This window comes from Mesoplodon bidens (genome assembly GCF_964165515.1).
Source record: "Mesoplodon bidens genome assembly, chromosome: 1".
NCBI classification, from domain to species: domain Eukaryota; kingdom Metazoa; phylum Chordata; class Mammalia; order Artiodactyla; family Ziphiidae; genus Mesoplodon; species Mesoplodon bidens.
In genome coordinates this window covers 111,510,557-111,538,314 of record NC_138176.1, presented here as the reverse complement: position 1 = coordinate 111,538,314, position 27,758 = coordinate 111,510,557, and the positions used below count along the sequence as shown (strand labels likewise).

The 27,758-nt window shown below is 45.3% G+C and overlaps 1 protein-coding gene across 1 annotated transcript in view; it reads right to left on the bottom strand.

Annotated features, from left to right (window-relative positions):
• NTPCR (nucleoside-triphosphatase, cancer-related) overlaps window positions 1–27,758 on the bottom strand; it is a 44,640-nt gene continuing 16,882 nt past the window's right edge. Inside the window, exons 4-5 of the mRNA XM_081232399.1 lie at window positions 10,046–10,255; window positions 1–647 (exon numbers count right to left, since the gene is read on the bottom strand). Coding sequence (XP_081088525.1) covers window positions 579–647; window positions 10,046–10,255 — 279 coding nt within the window. The 3' untranslated portion in view covers window positions 1–578. The remainder of the gene's footprint in view (window positions 648–10,045; window positions 10,256–27,758) is intronic.

Here is a 27,758-nt window from a genome sequence, read left to right as displayed (position 1 = left end):
TGCGATCATCACATCTACCTTTATTTTATTAATCAATAAGCAAACAGATAAACAATAAGAGATGGGGAGGGGGAGGACCGAAAATGGCTTTTCTTGAAATACGGATTTTTTAAAAATCAAGTAACTGTTATCACTCTAAGTTGCAGGAGACTTCAGCTGCTCCTGGAGAGGGATTTCATTTTCCTGACATGCAAAACTGATTAGGCAGTGGACTCTTTTCTCCCCCTCCCCTGAACACATTTATAAACTTCCATCAATGGGGGCAAATTCCATCTAATACTCCGAAAACCATTTCTCATTGCATAATTTACCCAAATCATATGCACAACTGCAAGAGGAAACAAACAGAAATCTCTCAGCATAAATAAGCCACAGTGGATTGTTAATCTTGTAAAGTCAATCCAGCATTAAGGCTAATTTGATCTTTTAAACATTTTATGGAAAACAGCTGTCAGGCTTTCTTTGGCAAAGCCTCCAAGATTTCATAAACCCAAAGGCCAAAAACCTGGACAGGCAGGGAACTCAGGCTCCTCTCCAAGTGATGTGTTCACGCGCAGAAAAGCAGCGACAAGTCATCTTCACTTCTGGCCACTCTGCACACACGTCACAATCTCTGGCAGAAGGTGGTTTCTGTTTTCCTTGGTGACCTGTGGGAGGAAGCAAGAAAGCGGGCTTCAGAGTCCCTTTCTTTTCCTTCAATTACCTACTCTGCCAGGTAATATTCTAAAAGAAGAGCCTGAAAGGTGAGGTGTGTTTTAGAAAGTGTGACGCAGGTGATGTACGACCAAGGGAGGAAACCCAGGTCCTCCAGAGCGCTCTGAAAACCGGGCCGGTGCACTCGAATCCCACCACCAGCTTCTGTGAAGCTGCAGCTCAAACAGTGAAAGTGGGTTTTGATGACGGAAGGATTTTTAACTGGAAAAGGGCTATGAATTGAATCCTGGGAGGGATGATGGGAATGCAGGCTGGGACATGGCCCCTGAGCTCAGCCTGACCTGGACAGAAGGATGCCTGAGTGAAGCCAGGAGAACCTGTGCTTCAGGTGGGCACCGGCCCTCCAGGTGGGCCCACTGAGAGCGGCCCCACTGGCGCTGGGTCACAGCCAGGATTCTGGGATGCTCTGAAGGTCAGTAATCTACTCACCCCTCCGTGAGCTTAGCAAATCTGCACGTTGCAAGGAACCCCTGACACCAGTCAACCCTGTATCTGAATGATGAGGAAGCGGAAGCCCAGAGAAGAGCAGGGCTTTTCCTGAGATCTCAGAGGTAGCGGGGGCGCAGTGCAGACTAGAACACAGGCCACTGCATCCCGGTGTGCTACCTCTATAATCAACAGTTACAAAAACAAACAAAACTAAGTTTATTGAAGCTCTCTCCGATGATCTGTTATATTTTTCTTTCTGTCACTACCACAGGCCCACGGAGTACAACTCGAGCATCCAGACGCCCCCAGGGAGCTGGGTGGGGGCTGCGCCCCGAGCACGGAGGGGCCACCTCTCTCCCATCACCAGTGCCTTCGTCGGCGGCCCGCACAACATTCAGCGCGCTCTGCTGGTGGGCAAGGTGCTGGGGATGGCGAGACTCTGACCAGGACCTTGACCTCATGAGGCCCGCAGACCAGACGGGGGGCAGACGTGGGCAGCAGTGAGATCAGAGTTGCAGAGGGTCCCTAAGAGAGTCTGGAAGGCACGGGGAGCTGGGGGGCCGGGAAAGGCTTCCGCAGGCGGTTATGCCCGAGCTGCATCCGACAGGTGGACGCCGGGAGAAGGGCACCGGCAGAGAGAAGGGCCGAGCAGAGAATCGCGCGGAGAGGAGGTGCGTGCGGCCGGAAAGCCTTGAGCAGGTCGGGGTGCATGCTCTCCAAGAGGAAACGGGCCTGGTCCCACTACAGGCCCTCCCCCCCCGCGGGGGGCAGGGGCCCCGGCACGGGAGGTGAACGCGCGTCTGGAGGAAACACGCGGTGGACCTCACCGCCTGGGGCCCCTGCATCCCACATCCTTCTTGCAAGAGCGCGGCGCCTCTGCCGCGCCAGAGCTGCCCACGGCCCCGGGGACCTCCTGACCGTCTGAGTCCCGAAAGGACGGAGCCAGGCGGCAGAGGCCTGGCCCCTGACGGTGGTGTCCGAGGACGCCGCCCACCGGACCCCCGGCAGCCCTGGCTCCACCGAAAGGAGGACCATCCGCCCCGTCTTTGCCTTGATGACAAACTGCCCAGCCGCGTGAGGCTTCGTCGCCGTTCTGGCTTACACTGGCCTGAGCCCATTCTTGCAGAGAGCACCTGAGGGAGCCCCTGCCGTGGACGGAGGAGCGGGGCGGAGCGGCACACAGAGAAGGCGGGAGGACACGCGGGCCCTCAGCCCCCGCCTCCGCCCTGGCCTCACGAGGAGTCCCCGAGGCTCTGCTGTCAGGGTCCCTGAGGGTTCACTGCGGGCCCAGAAGGGCCACCTCCTCTGACGGGGACATTTCACCGCCCCCTTTACACACGTGAGAGAGAGGGTGAGATGCTGAGCTGGGAGAGGAGGAGAGAGAGGGCACCCAAGAGGGAAGAAGAACAGGGGCAACGGTGGCAGCGGGGGTGGGGGGAGGAGGGGCCAGGCCCGCTCCCTCGGGCGTCCCCAAGGAGGCCCCGGCCCCTCCATCCAGCTCCAGAGGAGCCGCCGCTGGTGGATCTTGGGCACCGGGGGTCAGCAGGTCCGCACTGGACACTTCTCACGTCGTTAAGTGTAAACCGAAGCTGGTGCGATGAGACACGTGAAGAAACAGGGTCAGCAGGCTGCTGGTAGGATTTCTTCCCCTGCGTCATCACTAAGGCTTCACTTCCAGTCTTTGAAGCCCTCAGCCCTCGGAAAGGATGGCTGGGGCGGGGGGATGAAGGGAAGTGAAGGGTGATGAGGTGGAAACCCCGCTACCCAAGACCCCGGTCCTCGGTGCAGCCTGTTCAAGTGGCCCAGCGGAGGCCTGCAGAGAAGCAGGATTTAACAGGTGGGAGGCTCAGAGATGATAAAAGAAGAGCCCCAGAGAGCACCGCCAAGCTGCAGGGCCACAGTTCCGCTGTCACGCAGGTGTCCTGCTGGAGCCCCGCCCACCGTCCTCCGGGAGCTGGGGGCTGCAGCAGGGACAGGGTCCACCCGCCCCCAACGCGCAGAGAATGTCTCCAAGCCTTGCATAGAAAAAGAACAAACAATAAAAACTAGAAAAGACACATTCTGAGGATGACTTCTCACTAAAAACCGATGAACAGAATACTAATATTCTGCCACCCCCTTTGATTTTTCTAAGATGATTTCTGAAAATTATGCAGTAAGATCTTTATGTGAAACCGTTTTCAGTGTTATCATGTTCCTTGTCCACCCAAGACAAAGTCTCAAGTGCGAGAACAAGCACAGCATCATCTGTCAACTCAGGGACTCTCTCCTTTCGGGAGAATTCTGGTCTACTTTTTATTCTACCCCCAGACTTCCGGTTGCAGAAAGCCTTTCCTGAGAGGCTAACGAGAAGAGGGCATTGGGGGCTGGGAGGGAAAAGGAGGTGAGGACGACTGCAGAAAGGACCCTGGCGTCCTCGCCCTCTCCTCCCACCGTGCCCTGCCCAGGGTTGCAGAAGGGGTCCAGCCTCGGGCCCCTAGAAAATTGGACGAGTTCCAGGGTGACGGGGCTGTGTCACATTCCTCCTGCGTCTAGCACAGGGTGGGTGCTCCATCAATGCTTATTATATTCTAAGCAGAGGAGGGTCTTTGAAATAGAGCTGAGAGGTTCAATACAGATTATGAAGACTCTGGCCTATTAGGCATCTGAGTTGCTCTGAGCCTCCTGGGACCAGGGAAGGGCCTAAGACTGGCCTACCAGTCAACGACTTGGGTGCCATAACGTCAGGAAGGCTGTGAACATATGGACAGAGGAATAGGCAGGGGAAAAAAATGCCTATTCATGTATACACTATGTGCAAGAAAGCAAAACAAAACCACATACATTTCCTTGAAACTGTGTGGGAGGTACCCTGACAAGTTTTAAATAAGCAGGGGATTGAAAAAAGAAATTAATTTGGCAATGCTCATTATTATACATTAACACATAACAAAAGTATTACTAGTCTCTCCGTCTCATATTGTCTCCATTTCATTTTATTGAACCTAAAAATAGGCTCATTCATGAACTCAAACCCTCTAACCCTACTTTCCCCTCTAAACCAAGAATTATTTTGCCAGTGGGGTTTTCGGGAACCCAGTGCCCATGGCAGGGATGGGACTATGTTTCCATGGCAACGCCGCTTCTCTGGGGAGGCGGCAGGAGGGGCGATGGTTCTTTGTTTCCGTGGCAACGCCACTTCTCTCGGGAGGAGGAAGGAGAGGTGATGGTTCTTTGTTTGGGTGTCCTGAATTCTGTGTGAGTGCACAGCGTAGCTTTACTGAGCTATAATTCATATACCAAAAAATTCAACCTCGGGCAGAATTCGGTGGCTTTTAGTAGATTCACAGTCATGCAATCATCAGCACTATCTATTTGGAGTATTTTCATCACGCCATCCCCGCCCGCCCCCAATTACCCTCACTCTCAATCACTACATTCACTCCTTCCCCCCAGGTGTTGGCGACCACTAGTCTATTTTTTTTGTCTATAGATTTGCCTATTCTGGACATTTTGTGCAGAATGGAATCATACAGTGTGGAATCCTCTGTGACAGGCTTCCTTCCCTTGGTGTCACGTGACGTAAACTCCTCCACATTGAGCACACGTCACCACGTCATTCCCCCTTACTGTCCAGTGATGCCCCATCGTGTGTGTACACCACATGTTGTTTGTTTGTTCATCAGTTGACGGACATTTGGGTTGTCACTTTTTGGCTGTTATGAATAGGGCTGCTATGAACACCAGTGTACAAGTTTTTGTTTGAACACACGTTTTCAATTCTTTTGGGCACACACTTAGAAGTGGAATTGCTGGGTTATAGGGTAATCCCACGTCTACCTTTTTGACAAACTGCTGCATTTTTACAGTCCCAGCAGCAGGGTATGAGGCCTCCAATTTCTCCACATCCTCACCGACACTATTTTCCATTTCTTTCCCTTAATTTCATCATAGCCATCCCAGCAATGTGCAGTGCTAGCTCACTGTGGTTTTGGTTTGCACTGCCCTAAAAACTAATGGTGTTACAACATATTTTCATGTGCTTATCGACTATTTGTCTATCTTTGGAGAAACGTCTTTTCAGATTCTTTGCTCCTTTTTTAATTGGTTTATTTGTTGTTTTATTACTGAGTTGTAAGAGTTCTCTATGTATTCTGGGATACACGAAGTCCCTTATCAGATATATGATTCTTAAATAGTTTTTCCCATCCTGTGGGTTGTCATTTTACTTTCTTGACAGTGTCCTTTGAAGCACAAAAATTTTAAATTTTGATGAAGTTCACTTTATCTACTTTTCTCTCATCACTTGTGCTTTTGGTGTTGCAACAAATAAGACTCTACCTAACCCAACTTTACAGAGGTTTACTCCTATATTTTCTTCTAAGAGTTCTATAGTTTCATTCTTACATGTAGATCTATGGTCTGTTTTGAGTTAATTTTTGTGTCTGATGTGAGGTAAGGGTCTGGCTTCATTCTTTTGGATGTGGATGTCCAGTTTTCCAGCACCTTTTGCTGAAAAACAATTTTTTCTTCATTAACTTGTCCTGGCACTCTTGTTGAAAATCAGTTGATCACAGATGCAAGGGTTTATTTTTGGACTTTCAACTCTATTCTGACAATCTACGTGTCTGTCCCTGTGCCAGCACCACACTGTTCTGATTCCTGTAGCTTTGCAGTAAGTTTTGAAATCAGGAAGTATGAGTCTTCCAACATTTAATGATTGTTTGAGCTGGGTCCTTTGAATTTCCATATGAATTTTAGGAATAGCTTGTTAATTTCTACAGAAAACCCTGCCTACTGACTTTTGACCTAAAGGTTGGCAGGTGTATGCTCATTCCTGTACCTACAGGAGTCTGTGACCCAGAAACAGCATCAAATTCCTGGTGAGATGAAAATGGTTTATACCCTGCTTGGTTAAAAAAAACCCATGGCCAGGAAGAGTAAGAGGAGGTCTAAAAATTTCCAAATTGGAGGGAAGCTGGGACCTAGTTCCCATTTTTCTTGTGATCTTGCAATCCACGGGCAAAAACTATAAGAAGAAAAACTGCTTTACGGACAAAAACAAGTTTAAGTGGCTCAGAATTCAGAACAGTAGAACAGATTTTAGTTACAGTAACATTTTTCTAAAGTAGAAAGACCAAGTACTTTCCAGGGATCTTAGATTTTAAATCATCTGAACCACCCCTACCCACGAAGGTAACACACATCAGGGCTACAGTAACGCTCAGGCTTGGGAGTCCACAGACCGAGGTCTGAATCCTGGCTGTACCCCTACTAACCGAACAACCTCGGACAAGGCCTGCCAGCTCTCACTGATGACCTGGCTGCCGTGACGTCCCTGACGCACTGATGGACCTCAGCACCTCCCCCAGGTGCCCCAGGACTGGTGGCCACCCTGGCAGCTCAATCCCTGTTCCTGAGACTCTGGGCATCTCTCCTCTCTCCTGTCCCCTCAGCGGACAACATTCTCCAGCATCTCCATGAAGGAGAGATTTCACAGGAAGTCAAGTGAAATATGCTTTGGAAATGCCACCAACATGACCAAACTCACATTTTTTTGTTAGAAGTGACTGGCAGGGAGAGACATATTTTTTCATGTTGTAAGTCAGACAAGGATGAAAGCAGTACGAGAGCTCTTGCTCGGAATCTGGACCCGTGAAGGTCTTCACCTCTCGTCTCTGCAGCACTGACATTACCATTAAATGTTTTCTGACATGTGGTCTCCCATAACCTAATATTGAAATAAATTTAAAACAGTTTTCAGTGGCTACACTTGGCATTAAACTACAGAAGAAATGAGGAAAACATTTAACCAAACTTCTGAGAGGGAAACATAATTTTCAGGAAGGGAAGCTTCAACGCCTGAACCTGCACCAGGATAGAAGTTTCTATATTACTAAATTCCACAGGTCCCCGTGGCCCTGGATTTTATTTTTTTAGTCTGCTCTTTCTTGGGCAATTTCTACTGTTTCACCCTCAGGTCCACGGATTCCATCCTCTGTCATCTCCATTCTGCTGGTGGGTCTACCCACGGACTTTGGCGTTCAGTTACTGTATTTTACATTCTAAAATGCTCATTTCATTCTTCCTTACAGCTTCTGTATCTTTGTTGAAACTTTCAATTTCTTGGCCGAGAATTTCTATTTTTCACTTGTTTCCAGTGGGTTTGTAATTGCTCACTGAGGCATTTTTACGATGGCTGTTTGAAAATCTCTGCCCTATAGTTCCAACATCTATGACGTCTTACTGTTGGCATGTCGCTGTTTCTCTCACTCTGGCTGATTTTCCTGGTTCTTGGCATGACAAGTGATTTCCAATTGTGTCTCTCATGCTGTTCCTGGGGTCCTGAGGTCCCTGGCCAGTGTGCCTTCTTCCCTCTACCATTCAGGTCTTCTTATGTCTGTTTTACGTACAACGTCCAAGGTTTTTATCTGACTTAGGAGGAGGGACAGGGAGCAGTGTGTCTATTCCATTTTGTCTAGGACTGGAAGTGTCCTCAGGGGTTTTTCTGAAAAGTAAGGCTCTGTTTACCTGGCCCTGTTAAGAAGAACAGTCTAGATAATGTGAATAACTTTTGAGTTATTGTGAATACTTTCCCAATATCATGACTTCAGTCCCATCTCCACATCATCTGTCAGCACAGGGAAGCTGCCCTCCGCATTTTACATAACATAATCCTGATCTGGAATGTTCCTTCGTTTCCCCACTTCCCCCGTCAAAAACCCAGCCAAGAACCACTTCCTTCCGGACAACTCTCCCTACTCCTGTTCACACGAATCTCTCTTCCCACCTCCAGATTTGGACTGTCCCTTGGTCTGTTTTTCTTGAGGGAAGGGAATACACCTCACGTGTGCTTGTACCATGGACTAAGTGTTGGATGCAAAGGATGCTCTCAAAAATGAATTCAGGTAACTTTGCTGCATATTAGAAAGGGAAAGGACCAAAGAAGCACCTAATCCAGCCTCTAAATTTGCAGATAAGGAAAATAAGATTCTTCCTTTATAAAATATGCACCGAAAGATCACATGAGCCCCAGAGGAACACAAGAAAGACAAGAATAATGGGGTCGCTTACAGAATTAACCAGAAGCTAATCACTTTACATCATGAGGAGCCAGGATTACCTTGCCTAGAGAATAACCTCCTAGCTTAGAGAAGTGAAAATGTGGTGTTGTCTTAATATACAGCACTGGTTTCTGGACGTAAGAGTCAACCGCAATCCCACTGTCAGGTTATTAGTCTGCAGAGACAGCCAGGCCTTGGACTTTAGCATCAGCGCTTCCCCAGCCCTCCAGCCTGGAAGCTGTCTGACCTGAAGACTAATTGTTTTTCATGATCTCTCATTATTCATTGTCTCTATTGCCACAGAAACTCGACAATCACAACCCAAAACTCTAACACGGAAGCCACGTGAAGTAACAGATAGAGGAGGTAACATACAACTCTGCAGACAAGGCCCATGTCCACTGAGGAAGTGACCCTGCCTGGCTCTCAGGCCTCCCCTGTTCGCCACCTCCCTCCCCTACCGCCAGTCCCCAGTGACCACAGTGCCCTGGTGTTGCATTTACCTTCTTTGCATTTATCCATATCTGAAATTGCCTAAATGCTTGCTTACGTTTCTCTTATCTAGCCCCTCCATTAGAATGTCAGCTACATGAGGACAAAGACTTGGTCTGTCTTGTTCACCACCAAGACTTAGTGCGAGGCCGAGCGCACAGGAGATGCTCAAATTCATATTTACCAAGTGAGAGAATAAATGAATAAAACAACGCACAAACAGATTTCTCCAAGTCTGGCTGGTCTAATAACCCTAATGGCTGTCTACTGCCCCAAAGGTACCCTGGACATTTGGGTGACAACATGTGGATGTCCCCTGGGGCCAGCCGGCCCTGGGGACAAGTAACCAGCGGTGTGAGGCGCTCACTGGCTCTCTGCAGCTGGAGCACACGCCCGGCCCTCCCATAGAAGTGGCCCTGCCAGCCCCACTGTTTCACCTGGTGCCAGCAGGGGGGTGGCAGACAGGGACAAGCAGAGTGATGTGGCCGCACTGATGCAAACCAACCGAGGTGGCACAGGGAGGACAGTGCCTGACAAAGAGGGGCACAGAGAGACGGCGGGAGAGAAAAGCAAGTCTGTGGGCAAAGCGCCAGCAGTGCCACCAGAGTCCCCGACAACTGGCTCAGATGCTGCCCCCTGACCTACTCACCCTCCACACGTGCTCCGCCCCAGGGTTCCTCCCACTGCAGGGGCCCCAGAGCCCCTGAGGGCTGGCGAAGACAGGTCCTGGGCCGCGCCCAGAGCCAGATTCATCCGTTCTGCGCAGGGTGTCTTACCAGCTGGGTACCTGACATGTGGCCAGTGTGATTGAGGAAAAGATTTCTCTAATTTAATTCAGTTTAATTTAAATATAAATAGTCCTATGTGGCTAATGGCCACGGCACCGCACAGTGCAGACAGCACATTTCCACCCTAGTGGAAACTTCTCTGGACGGTGCTACTCTACAGCATCTGGAGACGGTGCTTCAAACTGTAGCCACAGGTTCTCCCCACAAGCAGGAGGCGGCCAGTTTCAAAGGGAAAAACCTTTAACATGAGACGGCACTTATTCGCCTCTGTACCCTCATCGCCCCGGGGGGGAGATGCACTCAGACCCAGAGCACTGCTGCCCGGGTGCTGATGTTGGCAAGGCCCCGGCGCCTGGTGAGGAGGGCACCACAGGAGGGGCAGATGTCTCAGGCGGCTCCCCGTAGGCACGTCTGCTTTGGCATCCAGCAGAGGTATAACTTCGCTTCTATAACTCACCTATATTCTGCCACGAGAGGAAAAAATACCACTAACTCAAAGCCAAAGGTGTATCTAGAGCCACGTGCTGTTTCAGGGCACCCGCTCCACGCCTGCGGGTAGAGAGGCCCGGGGGTACTCACGCTGAACACCTTAATGTCGTTTCGGGTTCTTATCTCTTCCACGAGGGCCAGCGGTTTTCCTTTGGGTACTGGGATGGTGCCAAGGACGACAGTCCCCGGGGCGGACAGCACCTGGCGAACGGCCTGGATGAACGGCTGACTGAAGAGCTCCATCTTCCCCACCTCGTCGATGACACACACGCTCTGCCCCGGGCCACCTCTGGGACCTGCCTGAGGATGAGAGAGACACTAACTGGGACACCGGGTCACATGAGGCAACGGGCCCAGGGGTCGCCCTGCCCCACCACTCACCGACTGACTGTCAGAGCAGGACAGGCAGCCCCACTTTGGGAAGCAGGAGGCCCTCTCTCCGTCCACCCAGAGCAATCAACTGGCAGGAGAATCCAGGGGAGTTCCCTCGGAGACCACAGCACCCAGAAAACTCAGTTCCCTGAGCAGCCAGTTTCCCTGGCAATTTCCACTCTTCTAGAATGGTCCTGATGATAACCCAGCTTTATATTTCTAGACACCCAGGAAATACGCAGGCTGAAAAGAACGGAGGCAGCAGGCCTGGGAGCCCTTGCCAGTGTTCTCGATCGTGAGCTGTACGACTGCCTGTCTGCTGGGAGGAGGGGACCGCTGCGGCCATTTGCCTGTGCATTTCCCAATCTGCGCTACGAGGGTCGGTGGAAAGGAATGAAAATCAAAAGAGAAGGAGTCCTGGTTTAAAAAAAAAAAAAGTGAGCACGTTGTGCCCTTTAATCTCAGCTTCCCCTGCTAGTGACTTTATACCAATGCACTTCCACTACGTCCTTGAAGACCCCTCTAGGAAGAGGTGGGGCAGCCAGCTTCCAAGAGTCCTCATGACTCCCAGCTCCTGGGACGTGCACCCTGTGCAGACCCCTCCCCACGGTACCAGGGTGGGTCTGTGTGATCACCAGAGAATGACAGCACGCAAAAAAGACTGCTGTTTCTGCCTTGGTCTCAATCTCCATCCATCCATCCACCCATCCATCCACCCATCCATCCATCCATCCATCCATCTACCCATCCATCCATCCATCCACCCATCCATCCATCCATCCATCCACCCATCCATCCACCCATCCATCCATCCATCCATCCACCCATCCACCCATCCATCCATCCATCCACCCATCCACCCATCCATCCATCCATCCATCCATCCACCTATCCTGGATCATCTGCTCGCAGGGAAGATGCCTGCCATGTTGTGAGGACACGCAGGCAGCTGATGGTGAGGTCCAGGTGATAAGGAACTGAGGCCTCATGTCAACAGCCAGGGAGGATCTGAGGCCTCCCAGCAACCATGACCGTGAACTTGGAAGCCTCAGGGCACTGCAGCCTCCTGAGAGACCCTGAGCCTGAACCATTCAGCAAAGCCGTTCCTGGATTCCTGATCCAGGGGAACTGTGAGATCATAAGTGTTCGTTGTTTTAAACTGCTAGATCTTGGGGTAATTTGTTACACAGCAACAGGGAACTAATACACATGTCCTCTCTAGAAAGCCTTCCCAGAGAAAGCTGATAGGACTTTGAGTAGTTCTTCCACTGCAGGGACACAATAGAACATACAATAAGCACTTCAGTGAATGCTGAGTGACAAATACATTTCTATATCTTTATATAAATGATTATTTTGAAAACGGTATGTAAAGCTGATTTACAAAGTACTTTTCACTGTAAGTTCTCAGATTCCTTAAATACTAACATCAATACATTCTCAGAATGAATGGCTAAGTTAAGCTAGATTTTGCTCCAATTCTAAATACCAAAGCTCTTACACAGTGTGGCCATGGGTGGCGTGCATGTGGTGACCAGTGACAGATGGGGCTGAGGGCAGATCCTGGAGCCTCGTATGGTGCACAGAGGAGTGGGATGCTGTCCAAAGGCTGAGACTCAAAGTCAGGATCACACATTGTGATTGAAAAGCTGCTCAGTGTGTGGACTCAGGAAGACAGGGGAGACTTCTTTTGGAACAGACATGGGATTGGAGGGAAGCCTTAGAGCAGTGGTTTTCAAACTTTTCTGTAAGTGGTACTCTTTTAATTCTCCTGCTTACTATCAAATACATATAACATATTTTTCCACTCCTTTTATTGGCAGAAAGACCAGGAAGGGGCCCACTGTAGTCATGCGAGAGAGGTCTAAACAAGCACTCAAACTTCTGTGTTGCTAATGCACTTCACGTTCACCTCTGAGTGTACCTGCGTGCGTTTGTATACACATAGCTACCCCGTCTCCCCGCTAGAAGCAGAGATGACGCTGTATTCATCTTCTTCCTTCCCATGGAGTTGAACAGCGCAAAGCTGGGCTGAAGCAGCTGATGTGGCCCTGCACTGGCAGGGCGGCTAAGCGAGGGAGAGTGAGGGGTCAGTTGCTATTTCAACATTTTCTTCAAAAAATGAATGCCAGGGCTTCCCTGGTGGTGCAGTGGTTAAGAATCCACCTGCCAATGCAGGGGACACGGGTTCGAGCCCTGGTCTGGGAAGATCCCACATGCCGCGGAGCAACTAAGCCCGTGCGCCACAACTACTGAGCCTGCGCTCTAGAGCCCGCGAGCCACAACTACTGAGCCCGTGCACCACAACTACTGAGCCTGCGTGCCTAGAGCCCATGCTCTGCAACAAGAGAAGCCACCACGATGAGAAGCCCGCACACTGCAACGAAGAGCAGCCCCCACTCACTGCAACTAGAGAAAGCCCACGCGCAGCAACAAAGACCCAACGCAGCCAAAAGAAAAGAACGCCAAACTGGGGAGAAAGAAAACAGATATCGGCCACCCGTGTGTCAGCATAAAAACAGACACTCCCACAACAGTGAGCCATCGCAACTGACCTGCCTCTGAGTAAGGAGTGTCTGGGGCATTTTGCTGCCCCCAGAGACTATGAATACCTGTGCACGCTGTCTTTCCGGAGGCTACAATCTAAACAGCAAACAGAACTCCACTCCAGCACATCAGAACGACAGTTTTGAAAGCGGTTAGTTCCGAGAGAAACAATATCAAAGCATGCGTGAGCACCCATGGCTCTGTGTTCAGTGGGTGCACGTACGCGGGCAGTCAGGTACACGTGAGCAGGTCCACGATAAAGCACACGGCTCCACAGCCACCCACCTGCCTTTCTCTACAACGTTCACCAATGAGAGCTCACCTACATCATTTAAACTTCCGGACACACACGTAGACATTATTTTCTACCAACTGGAAATGCTCATTTTAAAACCTTAGCTTATATAAAATCCCCATTCTGTCCAGAATTAGGGACTTTCTTTAACCAGAAACTATAGGAATCTCAAAAAGGCTGGGATTTTTAATGAAAAATTGAGTTATTCGCACTCAGTTGAGACAGATATCAGAGGCTAAGCCACTCAGACACCTGTAAACAGTCAGCCTGTTTTTCTGAATAACACATGAACATATATGAACGAGCTTAATAAAAGAACTAGGATTATGTTCAGAATTGTTTCCTTTCTATATGGAAAGAAATTGTTTCAATATTAAAAGGAAACAAAAAGAAACCCTAGTGACCATTCACCCCATTTCCATTATTCTAAATGCTCTTCTGAGTTGATGAAGACACAGGGATACAGCACTAGGGCCCAGGTTTTGAAAACCATCAGTAGCCTGGCTCCGGCTTCCCCATTTCCGGCTGTGGGTTCCAGCCGTGGGTATGGAGTAAGGAGCCCGTGGAGGACTCTGGGTGGCTCTGGGCCACGTGGTTAAAAGCACCGAGCACACCCTATGGGGAGCAGCCGTTCTCCGGGCATCCCCTCCCCGCAGAAGACAACTCAGGCGGCATCACTGCGGTCCTCTGTGCCAATCCCCATGCTCTGCTCTTGTGCTTGCATTTCAGCTTGTTACACATTTTCACTGTCACAAAGAGTGGGAAAACCTTCTCTGTGCAAAGCATATTTCAGTCCCTATGTTGGTTCTGAGGGAGAAGATATTTTCTTGGGATAGAGTCCTAAAGTTGATCAGCCAGGAGTGAGAGAAGTTATGAATAATTTTATAGCTTTGGTTAGACTCAGCTAGCTTGCTTTCCAGAAAGAGTAAATCAATTTAGAGCGACAATGAAATACCTCTGTATCAGCTTTGCTGGAGAGCTGAAAAACAGTGTGATTCTTTCGGTCCTTTGTTTAATCCTTATGTGTACTTTTAAGGATACAAAGAAAATGTAAACATAAAATAAGCAATTTCCTTCAACCAAAATACTGAACGAAAAAAAAGCTAATTAAAGTTGCCTTTGCCTTATTCTGAATCATTTAAATAATACATATTTCCAGTGGTATTAAGGTTGCCATTTGTTTTTTTTTTAAGCATCAGACACAGACTGGCTTCTGAGCTCGCCTTCCTGGGACAGCAAGTCTCAAAAGTGATGGGAGGGAACCAGGCGGCCATCGGCCAGAAGGTAGTCAACAGAACTGGAGCCCTGCCCCCTGAATAGCCACAAGTTCTGGGGAAGCTGGAAAGGCAAATGGTGCAAACAGCAGCCAAGGCCGAGCAAGTTCCTCGACCCTCTTAAGTTATTAGCTATAAGGCAGGGCTCCAATTAGACTTTTATGTGTGTTTATTCCAAGCTTTAAAGTTTCAGGATCCCTCGGCAGTCTGGTGGCATGTCGACTGCATGTCGCCAGGGAGTAAAACCCCAGGCTGGTGGCCAGGACGAGACGTTTAGACGGCTCTGTGCGCCCCGCAGCACTAAGCACAGGTCGGGCAGAGCTGCTCCCACCCACATGCCGGAGGCTCTTCCTGGATGTCCCCATGGGCCTCCCCCGGCTCCACACCAGCACCTGACCACAGAGTGCCTTGGCATCTTCCAAGCTACAAGAAGGACCCTGAGGCTGAAACAGCATCTGCTGGCTGACTGTCAGCCCAGGGGGATTAAGAACCCAGTCCCCCTCGTGATCCCAGCGCCGTGGGACCAGACTAGATGTTTGGGCTCGTGGGTCCCACGACGGGCCCTGGTTCCCAGTGAACACAAATCAGACTGTTGGTGTGACATCCTCCCAAGGTACTGCGCCCATCACCTCCCTCAACTTCTCAAGAAAAGTAACCATAACTATCCCTACGCTCTGCACCTCCTAGCAGCCGGGACTAACACACTTTACAAGCATGATTGCCTTCAGTCCTAATAACTTCACGTAGCAGACATCGACATCTCTGCTCTACAACTAAGGAAGGGAAGCCAGGGGGTAAGTGACTCATCCAGTCCCCAAGCTCCCAAGGGACAGGGCTGCGAGGCTGACCCAATATCACCCAACTCCATGGCCTCTGCCACCCGCCATAGGCAATTCCATCTGCACAGTTTCCACATGAAATAAGGAAAGAACTGAGTCTCAGAAAGTCATCTAACCATGAAGAAACCACTTTTCTCGCCAATGAGAAGGAAGAGTGCCTTAGTTTCTAGGGCCCTACAGAGGTATAGCCACAAAAACGCTAATTTTTTTGGATTAATTATATTACTTTCAATTACTCAAAAAAACCTACATATTTGGGGTCCCAGAGCAATAATATCACCAACCTCATTTTATCACATACAGAGAATGGCCTACTTTAGTTGGCAGACGTGCCCTGCAGGTAAAGGGGCCTCCACCCTCTGCCAGGAGCTCATCTCTTTGCACACAGTAGAGAAGACAGGAGCAGGTATCCCAATATGCACAGGCTTACCTCGGCGAGACGCGGAGTTTGCTTCCAGGCACCCAGAATAAAGCCAGTATCACACTAAGGTGAGTCACATGAATTTTTTAGTTTCTTGGTGCATCTAAAAAGTGTGCAATCGCATTATGTCTAAAAGAACGATGTACGTACCTTAATTAAAAAATACTTTGTAACTAAAAACTGCTAACCATCATCTGAGCTTTTGGCAAGTTGTAATCTTTTTGCCGGTGGATGGTCTTGCCTCAGGGTTGATGGCTGCTGACTGATCCTGACGGTGGTTGCTGAAGGGTGGGGTGGCCATGACAATGTCTTAAAATAAGACAACAATGAAGTCTGTCGCATTGATTGGCTCCTACTTTCATGATGATTTCTCTGCAGCAGGCAATGCTGTTTGACAGCATTCTACCCACAGACCTTCTTTCAAAAGTGGAGTCAATCCTCTCAAACCCTGCTACTGCTTTATCGACTAAGTTTATGGAATACCCTAAATCTTTGTTGTCATGTCAACAATCTTCATAGCACCTTCACCAGGAGGAGATTCCATCTCAAGAAACCTCTTTTTTTGCTCATCCATAAGAAGCAACTCCTCATCCATTAAAGTTTTATCCTGAGATGGCAGCAATTCAGTCCCATCTTCAGGCTCCACTTCTAGTTCTCTTGCTGTTTCCACCACATCTATGGTTACTTCCTCCACTGAGGTCTTTTTTTTTTCAATATTATGGCTTTTATTAAAACGCTGCACAGAATATCCTTATACACACATTTGACTCTCTCATTAGGATAAACCTCCAAAAGTGGAATCACTGGATCATCCACTGAAATCTTGAACCCCTCAAAGTCATCCATGAGGATTGGAAGCAACTTCTTTCAAATTCCTGTTAATGTTGATATTTTGACCTCTTCCCATGAATCATGAACATTCTTAATAGCATCTAGAATGGTGAATCCTTTCCAGGAGGTTTGCAGTTGACTTTGCCCAGATCCATCAGAAGAATCACCATCTCTGGCAGCTACAGCCTTACAAAATATATTCCTTAAATAATAAGACCTAAAAGTTGAAGTTGCTCTTTGATCCATGGGCTGTAGAATGGATGTTTTCTGAGCAGGCATGAAAAAAACAAGAATCTCCGGCTTCTCCATCAGAGCTCTTGGGTGACCAGGTGCATTGTCAATTCTGAAGGGAATCTTTTTTTCTGAGCAGTAGGTCTCAGCAGTGGGCTTCATATATTCAGTAAAGTATGTTGTCAACAGATGTGCTGTCACCCAGGCTTTGTTATTCCATGTACAGAGCACAGGAAGAGTAGATTTAGCATAATTCTTAAGGGCTCTAGGATTTTCAGAATGGTAAATAAACACTAGCTTCAACTTCAAGTCACCAGCTGCACTGGCCCCTACCAAGAGAGTCAGCCTGTCCTTTGAAGCTTTGAAGCCAGGCACTGACTTCTCCTCTCCAGCTATGAAAGTCCTAGATGGCATCTTCTTCCAATAGAAGGCTGTTTCTTCTACATTGAAAATCTGTTGTTTGCCGTAGCCACCTTCATGAATTAGCTAGACCTTCTGGAGAACTTGCTATAGCTTGTGCATCAGCACCTGGGGCTTTACCCTGTACTTTCATGTTATGGAGACAGCTTCTTTCCTCAAACCTCATGAACCAACCTCTGCTGGCTTCAAGCTCTTCTTCTTCGGTTTCCTCACCTCTCTCAACACTCACAGAACTGAAAAGAGTTAGGGCTTTGCTCTGGATTATGCTCTGGCTTAAGGGAATGTTGTCGCTGTTTTGATCCTCTCTCCAAACACTAAAACTTTCTTCCTATCAGCAGTAAGGTTGCTTTGCTTTCTTATCATTTGTGTGTTCACTTTTAATTTCCTTCGAGAACTTTTCCTTTGCATTCACAACTTGGCTAACTGGCACAGGAGGCCTAGCTTTCTGCCTGTCTCGACTTTCAATGTGCCTTCCTCGCTGAGCTTAATCATTTCCAGCTTTTGAAAAGTGAAATGACGTGCAACTCTTCCTTTCACTTGAACGCTTAGAGGCCGCAAACCTTCAATTTGTAAAAAAACGCAGTATCTGCAAAGCACAAGACAACGAGGTATGCCTGTACTACCTTCTAAATCCTCCTTATCAGCTGACTGTGTTTACAATAACTGTTTTTTTTTAATTTCAATTGCTCAGTAAAAATTTTAATCACTACTTAAGCTTTCGATAAAAGTTTGGTATTTTTGATGCCTGATAACCTTCTATTAGAAATTGTCTGAAAGAGATAAAGTTGATAATTTTTGCTACAGTGAAATGGTGATGACTTTTTTTCCAACTAATGAGGTAAATGGATACAAAGAGAGGAGTACAGCTTAGATCAAGGGAAAAATCAATCTTTATGGGTTTGTTTTGTTCAGTTTTTGAATGTACAGTGATTTTATGTTTGTTTCACCTTGCTATAGAAAGTATTTCAAAAGGGGGTAGCTAAATTTGCTTTCCAGTTGAAGTCTCAAGAGAAAGTTATTATCTTAAGATAACCTAATAAAGTGTATAAAAAATTAGAAAAATTAACTGGGAGAAATTTTGATGAGGAGGATGTGCATGGTCATAAAACAGCTCCCTACTCACAGCTATTAGTTCAAAGGAAGAAAAGAATAAACATACAGGGGAGAAATTGGTCAATTCCTTGATCGGGTAATCAAATTAACATCACCAACCATCACACGCCTCCAGATGAGAGGCCAAGAAGGATGCATCACCACACACTATAGCATTCCAGCTGAACCTCATCACAAGGAACCATCAGAAAACCCCAAAAGAGGAACATCCTATTAAAATAGAACTGTACTGTTCAAAAATGTCAGTGTCACAAAGGACAAAAAAAATGACTGTGGAAATGTTCCACATTAGAGGAGGCTATCAAGATATGACAACTAAACGTAATACCTGGCTCTAGATTGAAGGAAAAGAAATGTTACGAACAACACTGTTAAGTCAATTGATAAAAGCAGCATATGAGGGGTAGGTTAGATCAGAGGATTTTCTCAGTAAACTGACTGAGGTTGACAACTGTGCCAATTATGTAACAGCATATCCTTACGCTTTGGAAAAAATACTGCACGTTTAGGACTTAGGTACTGTGATGATTACAACATACTCTCAAATGCTCCTCCCCCAATTTATATGTTTATACAAACATACAGACACACACACACACACGAAGAGAGAGGGAATAAATAGGGCAAATGTTAAAAATAGGTGACTCTGGATACCAAGTCCACAGGGGGTCTTGTACTATCCTTATCTTTACAAGGTTCTCTAAGAGTAAAATTATATCCAAATAAAGTTTTTAAAAGTTAAGACTCAATACAAAAAAAAGAAAACATTCACATGCATACTTTCCCAGTATCAGATTCAAGAAAAGCACCAACTCCTGGCATGAGAGCTTCCTTCTGACGGCACACAGGGCTTCAGACCGATGTGCACAGGACGGGGGCCAGGAGGAAGGGCAGAGCGGGTGGTCAGAGGGAGAAAGAAAGGCCAGTCGCACACATCCTTCTTCAGGCACACTTCCAGAGCACGTGACTTCTCCATGCTTCTTGGGAGGGGCTGCAGGAAGAGTCACGGGAAGGAAAGGAAACCCAGGGCAGCAGCCCGCTTGGCATCTAACTGCACAGAACTGCACCACGGCCAGCAGTGGGAAGTGATGAGCGGCCCAGCTGCCTGGTGGAACCCGGGAGATCACCAGGAGGGCGGCCACGACAAAGGCTGCACGGTGAACTAAGGAGCCAACCTTATACGATGCTTGCAGTTCTTCTTCCTATTTTGATTCACTGCAGGAATGCTTTTACTGAAAAATTATAACTTTTCATATCTGCACCAGACAGCTTCTAATTCCCCTTGCTGATCTTGTAATACATATGTGTGATCAAGAGGTACAGAAACAGAAAGTGGGGCAGAACCAAGAAACAAATGCCAGGCTTGCTAACAGTGAAGGAAATTCTAAAGCAGTGCTTGGGCTCTTGTCAGCCTTTCAAGAACGGCTCCTGACTCGATTTTTCTAAATTCTTTCTAAAGCTCAGTGGCCTGAAATACTAAGTGGCCTTTCCAGGTCAAGGGATTAAATAAAAGAACCTTTCCCTGGACAGTTGATCTCGCACCTTCAAATGAAGTTTCAAAGATATGAAGCAGATTCTTCTTTCAGAATCAAAAGCAGATCCTGCTCTCAAAAAGAATATGCGCTGAAAGCCATTATTTTGAACAAAACAGAAAAACGCAACAAAGCGTGTGGATTTTCATTGGGTATTCTGGTTCTAGCTCATTATCCCTTCCATGGATCTTTATAAAAAATGACACTGTTCACCCTAAAAAATAAGGCTTTGAGTAGATGTCTCTTATTCTTCACAACCTTATAACCTGCTGTTATTGTTTTGTGTGAGTAGGAGATACACCGGGAACCAACAAAATGTTAAACCCTATATTGCATCAAATTCTAATAAAGCATTCAAGGTGGCTGTCAAAAAGACCATTATGCAAAAGGCCAGAGTTATCCTAACAGCCTTGATCATTAGAAAACTGAAAAAGCAATCTTAATTACAGCAGCATCAGAAAATACAAAAGATCTACAAATAACCTTACAAAAAATTTTTAAAAAAGAAACAGAAAGAGAGAGAGACTCTGTTTTTGGCTGTAGAGAATGAAGATTGTCTGGAAGATTAGGATGTTCTTTATATCATAATAACTACATTTTTGTATAATTCCAGTCACTTCATACAAGACTTTTTGTAACAGGTTACAGTTCATACCAGTACTGCTGCTTATAAGCTGTTTGTCGATGGGCAAATTACTTTCTATTCTATGCCTCAGTTTCCTCATCTGTAAAAGAGGAAAACAGTGACAGTGTTGTCCTGAGGATTAAATGAGTTAGTGTCTGGAGCATAATTTGAACTCAGTAACTGTTTACCACCACCATTACTATTACCACCAACATTGCCACAATTTGGAAGAATAAGCAAACAAGAACGGATAAGACCCTGTTTTCAAGAAGAATAATACAAGTAATTACCAGAGTACTGATGCAAGCATCAAACAGATCAGCGAAAGAGAACAGACAACCCTAAAAATTATACACACACATGTATGTTTTAATATAATAAATGCAGCATAATAAACTAATGAGAAATGAGTTATTAACAGACGGTTTTGGAAAACCAGCTAAGTATTTGGAAGAAAATCAATTGAGAGTCTCACTGAATATTACATTCCAGATAAATCCAGATGGATTAAAAAAATGTCAAAAAAAAAAGCACACAGAAGAAGAAACATATAGGTAAAAAATTTTGTATTAACTTGGAATAGAAACAGACTTTCTCAATATTAAAAAAGAAAAAAAAAAAAAAGGAAATCACCGAAGCGACAAACTGAGAAAAAGAGAATCAATAAAAATTTAACAAGTTATTTACCTTATAAAAGATCTCTTTAAGCTAAAAGAAAAAAATGCAGAAATGAACAAACTTAGATTCTTAAAAATACCCAATAAAACAACTGAAAAACTTTTAACCTCATTAGTACTTTAAAAAGGTAAACCAAAGCAAAGCAACGTGTTTTAGTATCAAAAGTCAGTACAGTGCTCAGTGTTGGTAGAAGTGCAGCAAGAGAAACACACCTGCACATGGCAGGGGGTGCAAAGTGACACAACTGTCACACACACAGCAACACCCTGGAAATTCACACCCCTCTACCCAGTATTCCACCTGTAGGTCCCCCACAGGGAGACAATCACGTCTCGATAAAGGATGATCCACAAAGAGGGCTTCCTTTAAAGTTACCTGCAACAGTGATAAATAAACTCAATGTCTGACACTGAGGGAGTAACAGTTAAATCAGAGATGGAAATCCATACCACCATATATTATGCAATCATTAAAGTATCACAGTTTTTTTGGGTTTTTTTTGCCACACCGCACCGCTTGTGGGATCTTAGTTCCCCGACCAGGGATTGAATCCATGCCCCCTGCAGTGGAATCATGGAGTCCTAACCACTGGACCGCCAGGGAATTCCCAGAGTATCACAGTTTTGAAGATTATCATGTTGTGAGACCATTCCCATGTCACTCAATCATATTAAATGACAAAGCCCAAACCTATAAAACTATATTTGGCATTTTCCCCAATTTTGGATGACTATAATAAAGAAATGAGGTATAGAAAAAGGTCAGAAACAAAATATGCTAAAAGTGGTTAACTCAGTGATAAGACTGAGTTATCCATATTTTCTTATTTTATACTTTTTACACATTTTCTACCTTAAGTATGTAGAACTTTAATACTCAAGAAAACAGTAAATGTTGTCAAATGAGGGAAGATGTAGCCATGGAATGAAAAGAAAAATCAACAATAGTAAAGTCTACAAGGGCTTTCTAAAAGCCTTACCGAGTCTAGAATGTTTACCATCTACTCTGTGTTGATTTCCCATGTGCGCACGGTGGTGGGCTGGCCTCCACTCCTGCCTGGGGAAAAGCAGCAAGAGCCCCACAGCAGGCTGGCCTCTGCCTGGCCTCAGGCTGCTGCTTTTTGGCTCCCAGACACATTCTTACTCCCCAACCCACAGGCATGGCCCTGCTGGCCCAATCAAAGAATAATTTTTCTTATGTTTTTCACAGTATCTAAAAAAAAACCTCAAAATATTTTTCAACCATAGTGAAATTTCTCACACATAGGAAGCACTTAATAGATATTCCTTAACTTATTGTCAGAGTTTGTGTTTGCCTATACCCTGGGCACTAGAAGCTAACCCACTGTCTGTTTAAAGGCTCTCACCTGCCTGGAGGCATAACCCTCCCAAACCTCAGACTATACTACAAAGCTACAGTCATCAAAACAGCGTAGTATTGGCACAAAAACAGAATACGGATCAATGGAATAGAATAGAGCCCAGAAATAAATCTACACACTTACCCAATTCCCTGGCAGTCGAGTGGTTAGGACTCCTTGCTTTCCCTGACAGGGGCTGGGGTTCAATCCCTGATCCGGGAACTAAGATCCCATAAGCCACCACCAAAAAAAAAAAAAAAAAAAAACCCTACATACTTATGGTTAATTAATCTTCAACAAGGAGGCAAGAATATATCAATAAAATGGGAAAAAGTCTCTTCAGCAAGTGGTGCTGGGAAAGCTGGAGAGCTGCATGTAAATCAATGAAGCTAGAATGCACCTTCACACCATGCACAAAAATAGACTCAAAATGGCTTAAAGACTTAAATATAAAACAAGACACCATAAAACTCCTAGAGGAGAACACAGGCAAAACATTCTATGACATAAATCATACCAATGTTTTCTTAGGTCAGTCTCCCAAGGCAATAGAAATAAACACAAAAATAAACAAATGGGACCTAATCAAACTTACAAGCTTTTGCATAGCAAAAGAAACCATAAACAAAACAAAAAAACAACCTACAGAATGGGAGAAAATATTTGCAAACAATGTGACTGACAAGGGCTTAATTTCCAAAATATACAAACAGCTCATACAACTCAACAACAAAAAAACAAACAACCCAATCGAAAAATGGGCAGAAGACCTAAATAGACATTTCTCCAAAGACATACAGATGGCCAATAGGCACAGGAAAAGCTGCTCAACATCACTAACTATTAGAGAAATACAAATCAAAACTACAGTGAGGTACTACCTCATACTGGTCAGAATGGCCATCATTAAAAAATCTGCAAATGATAAATGCTGGAGAGGGTGTGGAGAAAAGAGAATGCTGAAACACTGTTGATGGGAATGTAAGTTGGTACAGCCACTATGGAAAACAGTATGGAGGTCCCTCAAAAAACTAAAAATAGAGTTACTGTATGATCCAGCAATCCCACTCCTGGGCATATATCTGGACAAAACTATAATTCAAAAAGATACATGTGGGGCTTCCCTGGTGGCGCGGTGGTTGAGAGTCCGTCTGCCTGCCGATGCATGGGACACGGGTTCGTGCCCCGGTCCGGGAAGATCCCACATGCTGTGCAGCGGCTGGGCCCGTGAGCCATGGTCGCTGAGCTTGCACATCCGGAGCCTGTGCTCTGCGATAGGAGAGCCACAACAGTGAGAGGCCCGTGTACCGCAAAAAAAAAAAAAAAAAACATACATGCACCCCTATGTTCATAGCAGCACTATTTACAATAGCCAAGACATGGAAACAACCTGAATGTCCACTGACAGATGAATGGATAAAGAAGATGTGGTACATATACACAATAGAATATTACTCAGCCATAAAAAAGAATGAAATGCCACTTGCAGCAACATGGGTGGACCTAGCGATTATCACACTAAGTGAAGTGAGTCAGAAAGACAGATACCATATGATATTACTTATATGTGGAATCTAAAATATGGCACAAATGAACTTAGCTACACAACAGAAACAGACTCACAGACATACAGAACAGACTTGTGGTTGCCAAGGGAGAGGGGGGAGTGCGGGAGGGAAGGATTGGGAGTTTGGGGTTAACAGATGTAAACTATTACATAAAGGATGGATAAACAACAAGGTCCCACTATACAAAACAGGGAACTATATTCAATAACCTGGGATAAAACATAATGGAAAAGAACGTAAAAAAGAATGTATATATGTGTATAATGGTGTCACTTTGCTGTACAGCAGAAATTAATGCAACATTGTAACTCAACTATATTTCAATAAAAAATTAAAAAAACAACAAAAAAACAAAGGCTGTCACCGGCCTAAATGTGGTTTCTAAAACTTTCAGCTTACTTTAGTTGGTCATTCCAATTGCCAATAATAAAACCTGTCTCTCTATAATATCCTATTTTTGTTGCCTAGTTACTTAAACTTTGCTTCTTTTCTTTCTTTCTTTCTTCTTTAAGTATAAAGGCAAAACACTACTTCCTTTTCCTTTCTTTGTCCCCAGTAAAATACATGAGTTGGGAGAAAAAATTCTGCTTCAGAAAAGAAACCCATGGATAGGAACCTGCAGCCTGGGAAATTTTCCTACTTAGAACGGTGAAAGTCTGGGTTTGGTAATCAAAGTATAAAATATTGGAAGAGTCTGCTTTTCTTTCTTTTTTAACTAAAAAAAAAAAGAGATTCAAGTTCTTATTCTGGTCAGTACACGATTTCTTATGTAATCCTGCAGATAGACGTCAAGGCCGTATGGGCACACTGCTCTCCTAGGATTGTTTGCTCTAAGCAAGGTAAGTAAAAATCAATTCTTTATATGGATCCAGTACCCAAAGCCAGAGCCATCATCTGGAATTTCATTTGAAGTATTTCACTTGCTTCTTGAACATTTAAGTAGAGAGGTAGGTATTTGATGGGAAAAGAACTAGAGAGAAAAATATCATGTTTCCTGACTGTTTCCGTGCAACACAACAGGCACAAGAGTCCCCAGTGCAGGGAACGAAAGTTCCAAGAGGAAGAAATCAGGAAGAAAGGTGAGGGGAGCAGGCAGTGGGGGGAGAAGCCAAGGAGCAGGTGGACTTGGAGGGGCAGCAGCCGCTACCAACACAGTGCAACATCCCGCCGGCCCTGGGAGTCAGAAGCTGCCCTCAGCAGGCACACCTGACCTTTCCAGCAGCCCTGGGCACCTGCCAAAGCCTTCGCCGCCCCTTTTAGCTGAGCCCTGAATGAGTAGAGAAGCCAAGATATGAGGAGCCTGCCAACCACAGAAACAGCAGTGCCAAGGGAGGAAGGCTGGGGGCCGGGCACGAGGGGAACAGGCTGAGCCGGCAGGCGGGAGATGGGGAGGACGGAGGGCAGGAGGCCCGGACAGCGCTGGCCTTCCGGGCCCCGGGGAGGACCTTGGACTCGACTGCTGGTACGACGGAGACCGCCGCAAAATTGATAAAGAATTGCCTCTTGAGACAGGTCCGTACTCTTCAATTTTCACGACAGTATTATAAATCAATGGTGTGAGTCTATATTAGATGATATAAAACCCATATTCCTTAATATGCACCACAAAACCCTGCATCATGTGACTCTACCCGGCTCACCCACTGTACCTCCTCCTCTACCTGCTCCTGCCCAGGGCCCCCGGCCTCGGTGTCTCTGCTTCTATCATCCGTGACGTTCTCCCAGACCCCCCCATTCAACACCCCAGTATTCCCTCCCGGAAGGGATGGTGCCCTCTTATCTTTTCATTTCATCCAAATGTCACCTCCTCAGAGCTCTTTCCTGGTCACCAGATCTAAAGTCAGTTCCTCTTTCTTCTCTCACAGCACCCTGCTTTTCTTCTTGGCAGCATTTATGACAATTATATGTTTATTTGTTTAATGTCTACATTTCCCACTAGAATGAGAGTTTTGGGAGAGTACAAAACATGTTTTGTTCCTGACTGTATATCTGAGATTTGATAAATATTTGATGAATGAATGCAAAAAACAAGTAATATATAGTCAACAAAACTGAAAGTTGGTTCTTTGAAAAGAGCAACTAAATTGACAAACCTTTAACTATTACTGAAGTCCAAAAACAGAGGACTTAAATAATTAAAATGCATGAAAGAAGGGAAAATACCACAGACCTTACAAAATAAAAAGGATTACAGGGGAATATATGAACAACCGTATGCCAACGAATTAGATAACTTACTATCTAATGACATGGACCAATAAATGACTAAAAGACACAAATTACCACAACTGATTCAACATGAAATAAAAAATCAGCAGACCTATAACAAGTAAAGAAATTGAATTCATAATTAAAAAGCTTCGCATGAAGAAAAACCCAGGCCCACATGGTTTCACTGGTGAATTCTATCAAACATTCCAAGAAAAATTAATGCCAATCTTTTACAAACTCTTCCAAAAATTAGAAGATGAAGGAGTACTGCCTAACTCATTCTACAAGACCACAATTACCCTGATACCAAAATTAGACAAAGATACTACAAGAAAAGAGAGCTACGGTCCACATCCCTTATGAATGTAGATGCAGAAATCCTCAACACAATACTAGCAAATAGAATCCGGCAACATATAAAAGAAATATACATATGCCATGACCAAGAGGGATTTATTTCAAGAAAACGAAGTAGGTTTAACATCCAAATATGAATGTAATATACTATATTAATATAATATAGGCTAAAAATCACATAATCACCACTATAAATGCAGAAAAAGGATCTGGTAAAACTCAACACTTCTTCACTTTAAAAAACAAATGTTAAACCACAAACTAGAAAAAGAAAGGAACCTCCTCAACCTGGTGTTAGCCGACCACAAACAACCTACACCTAACATCATACTTGATGGTGGGGGACTGAATGCTTTCTTCCTGAGATCAGGAACAAGACCAGGAGGTCCACTTTTGACGCTTCTATTCATCACTGAACTGAGCTTCTGGCTGAGGCAATTAGGAAAGAAAACAAAATAAAAGGCATCCAAAGTGGACAGGAAAAAGTAGAATTATCCCCATTTGCAGATGATATTTTGTAAATAGAAAATTCTAAGGAATTCATTAAAGAACTATTAGTTTGACAAGGTTGCAGGATACAAGATCTATACACAAAAATCAACAGTATTTCTATACATTAGTAATGAGCATTCCAAAAATAAAATTAGGAAAATAATTCCATTTACAATAGCATCAAAAAGTATAAAATAGTAAGGTATAAATTTTTTAAAAAGAAGCATAAGACTTATATGCTGGAAACTATAAAACAACATGACTGAACGAAATTAAAGACACTAAGTAAATAAAAAGACATGTCATTCATGTTCATGGATCTAAAGATTTAATATTGTTAAGATAGCAATACTCCCCAAATTGATTTATAGATTCAATACAATCTCTATCAAAATTCTAGCTTCAGTAATCAAACAGTGTGCTTCTGATATAAGAATAGGTAGAACTGACATGAGGATAAACAGAATAGAATTGAAAATCTAAAATCAATCCTTATACTCATGGTCAATTGATTTCTAAAAGAGTGCCAAGACAATTAAATGGAAAAAGAATAGTCTTGTCAACAAATGGTTCTGAAACAACTGGATATTTATATGCAAAAGAATGACTTTCGATCCACACCTTACAACATATACAA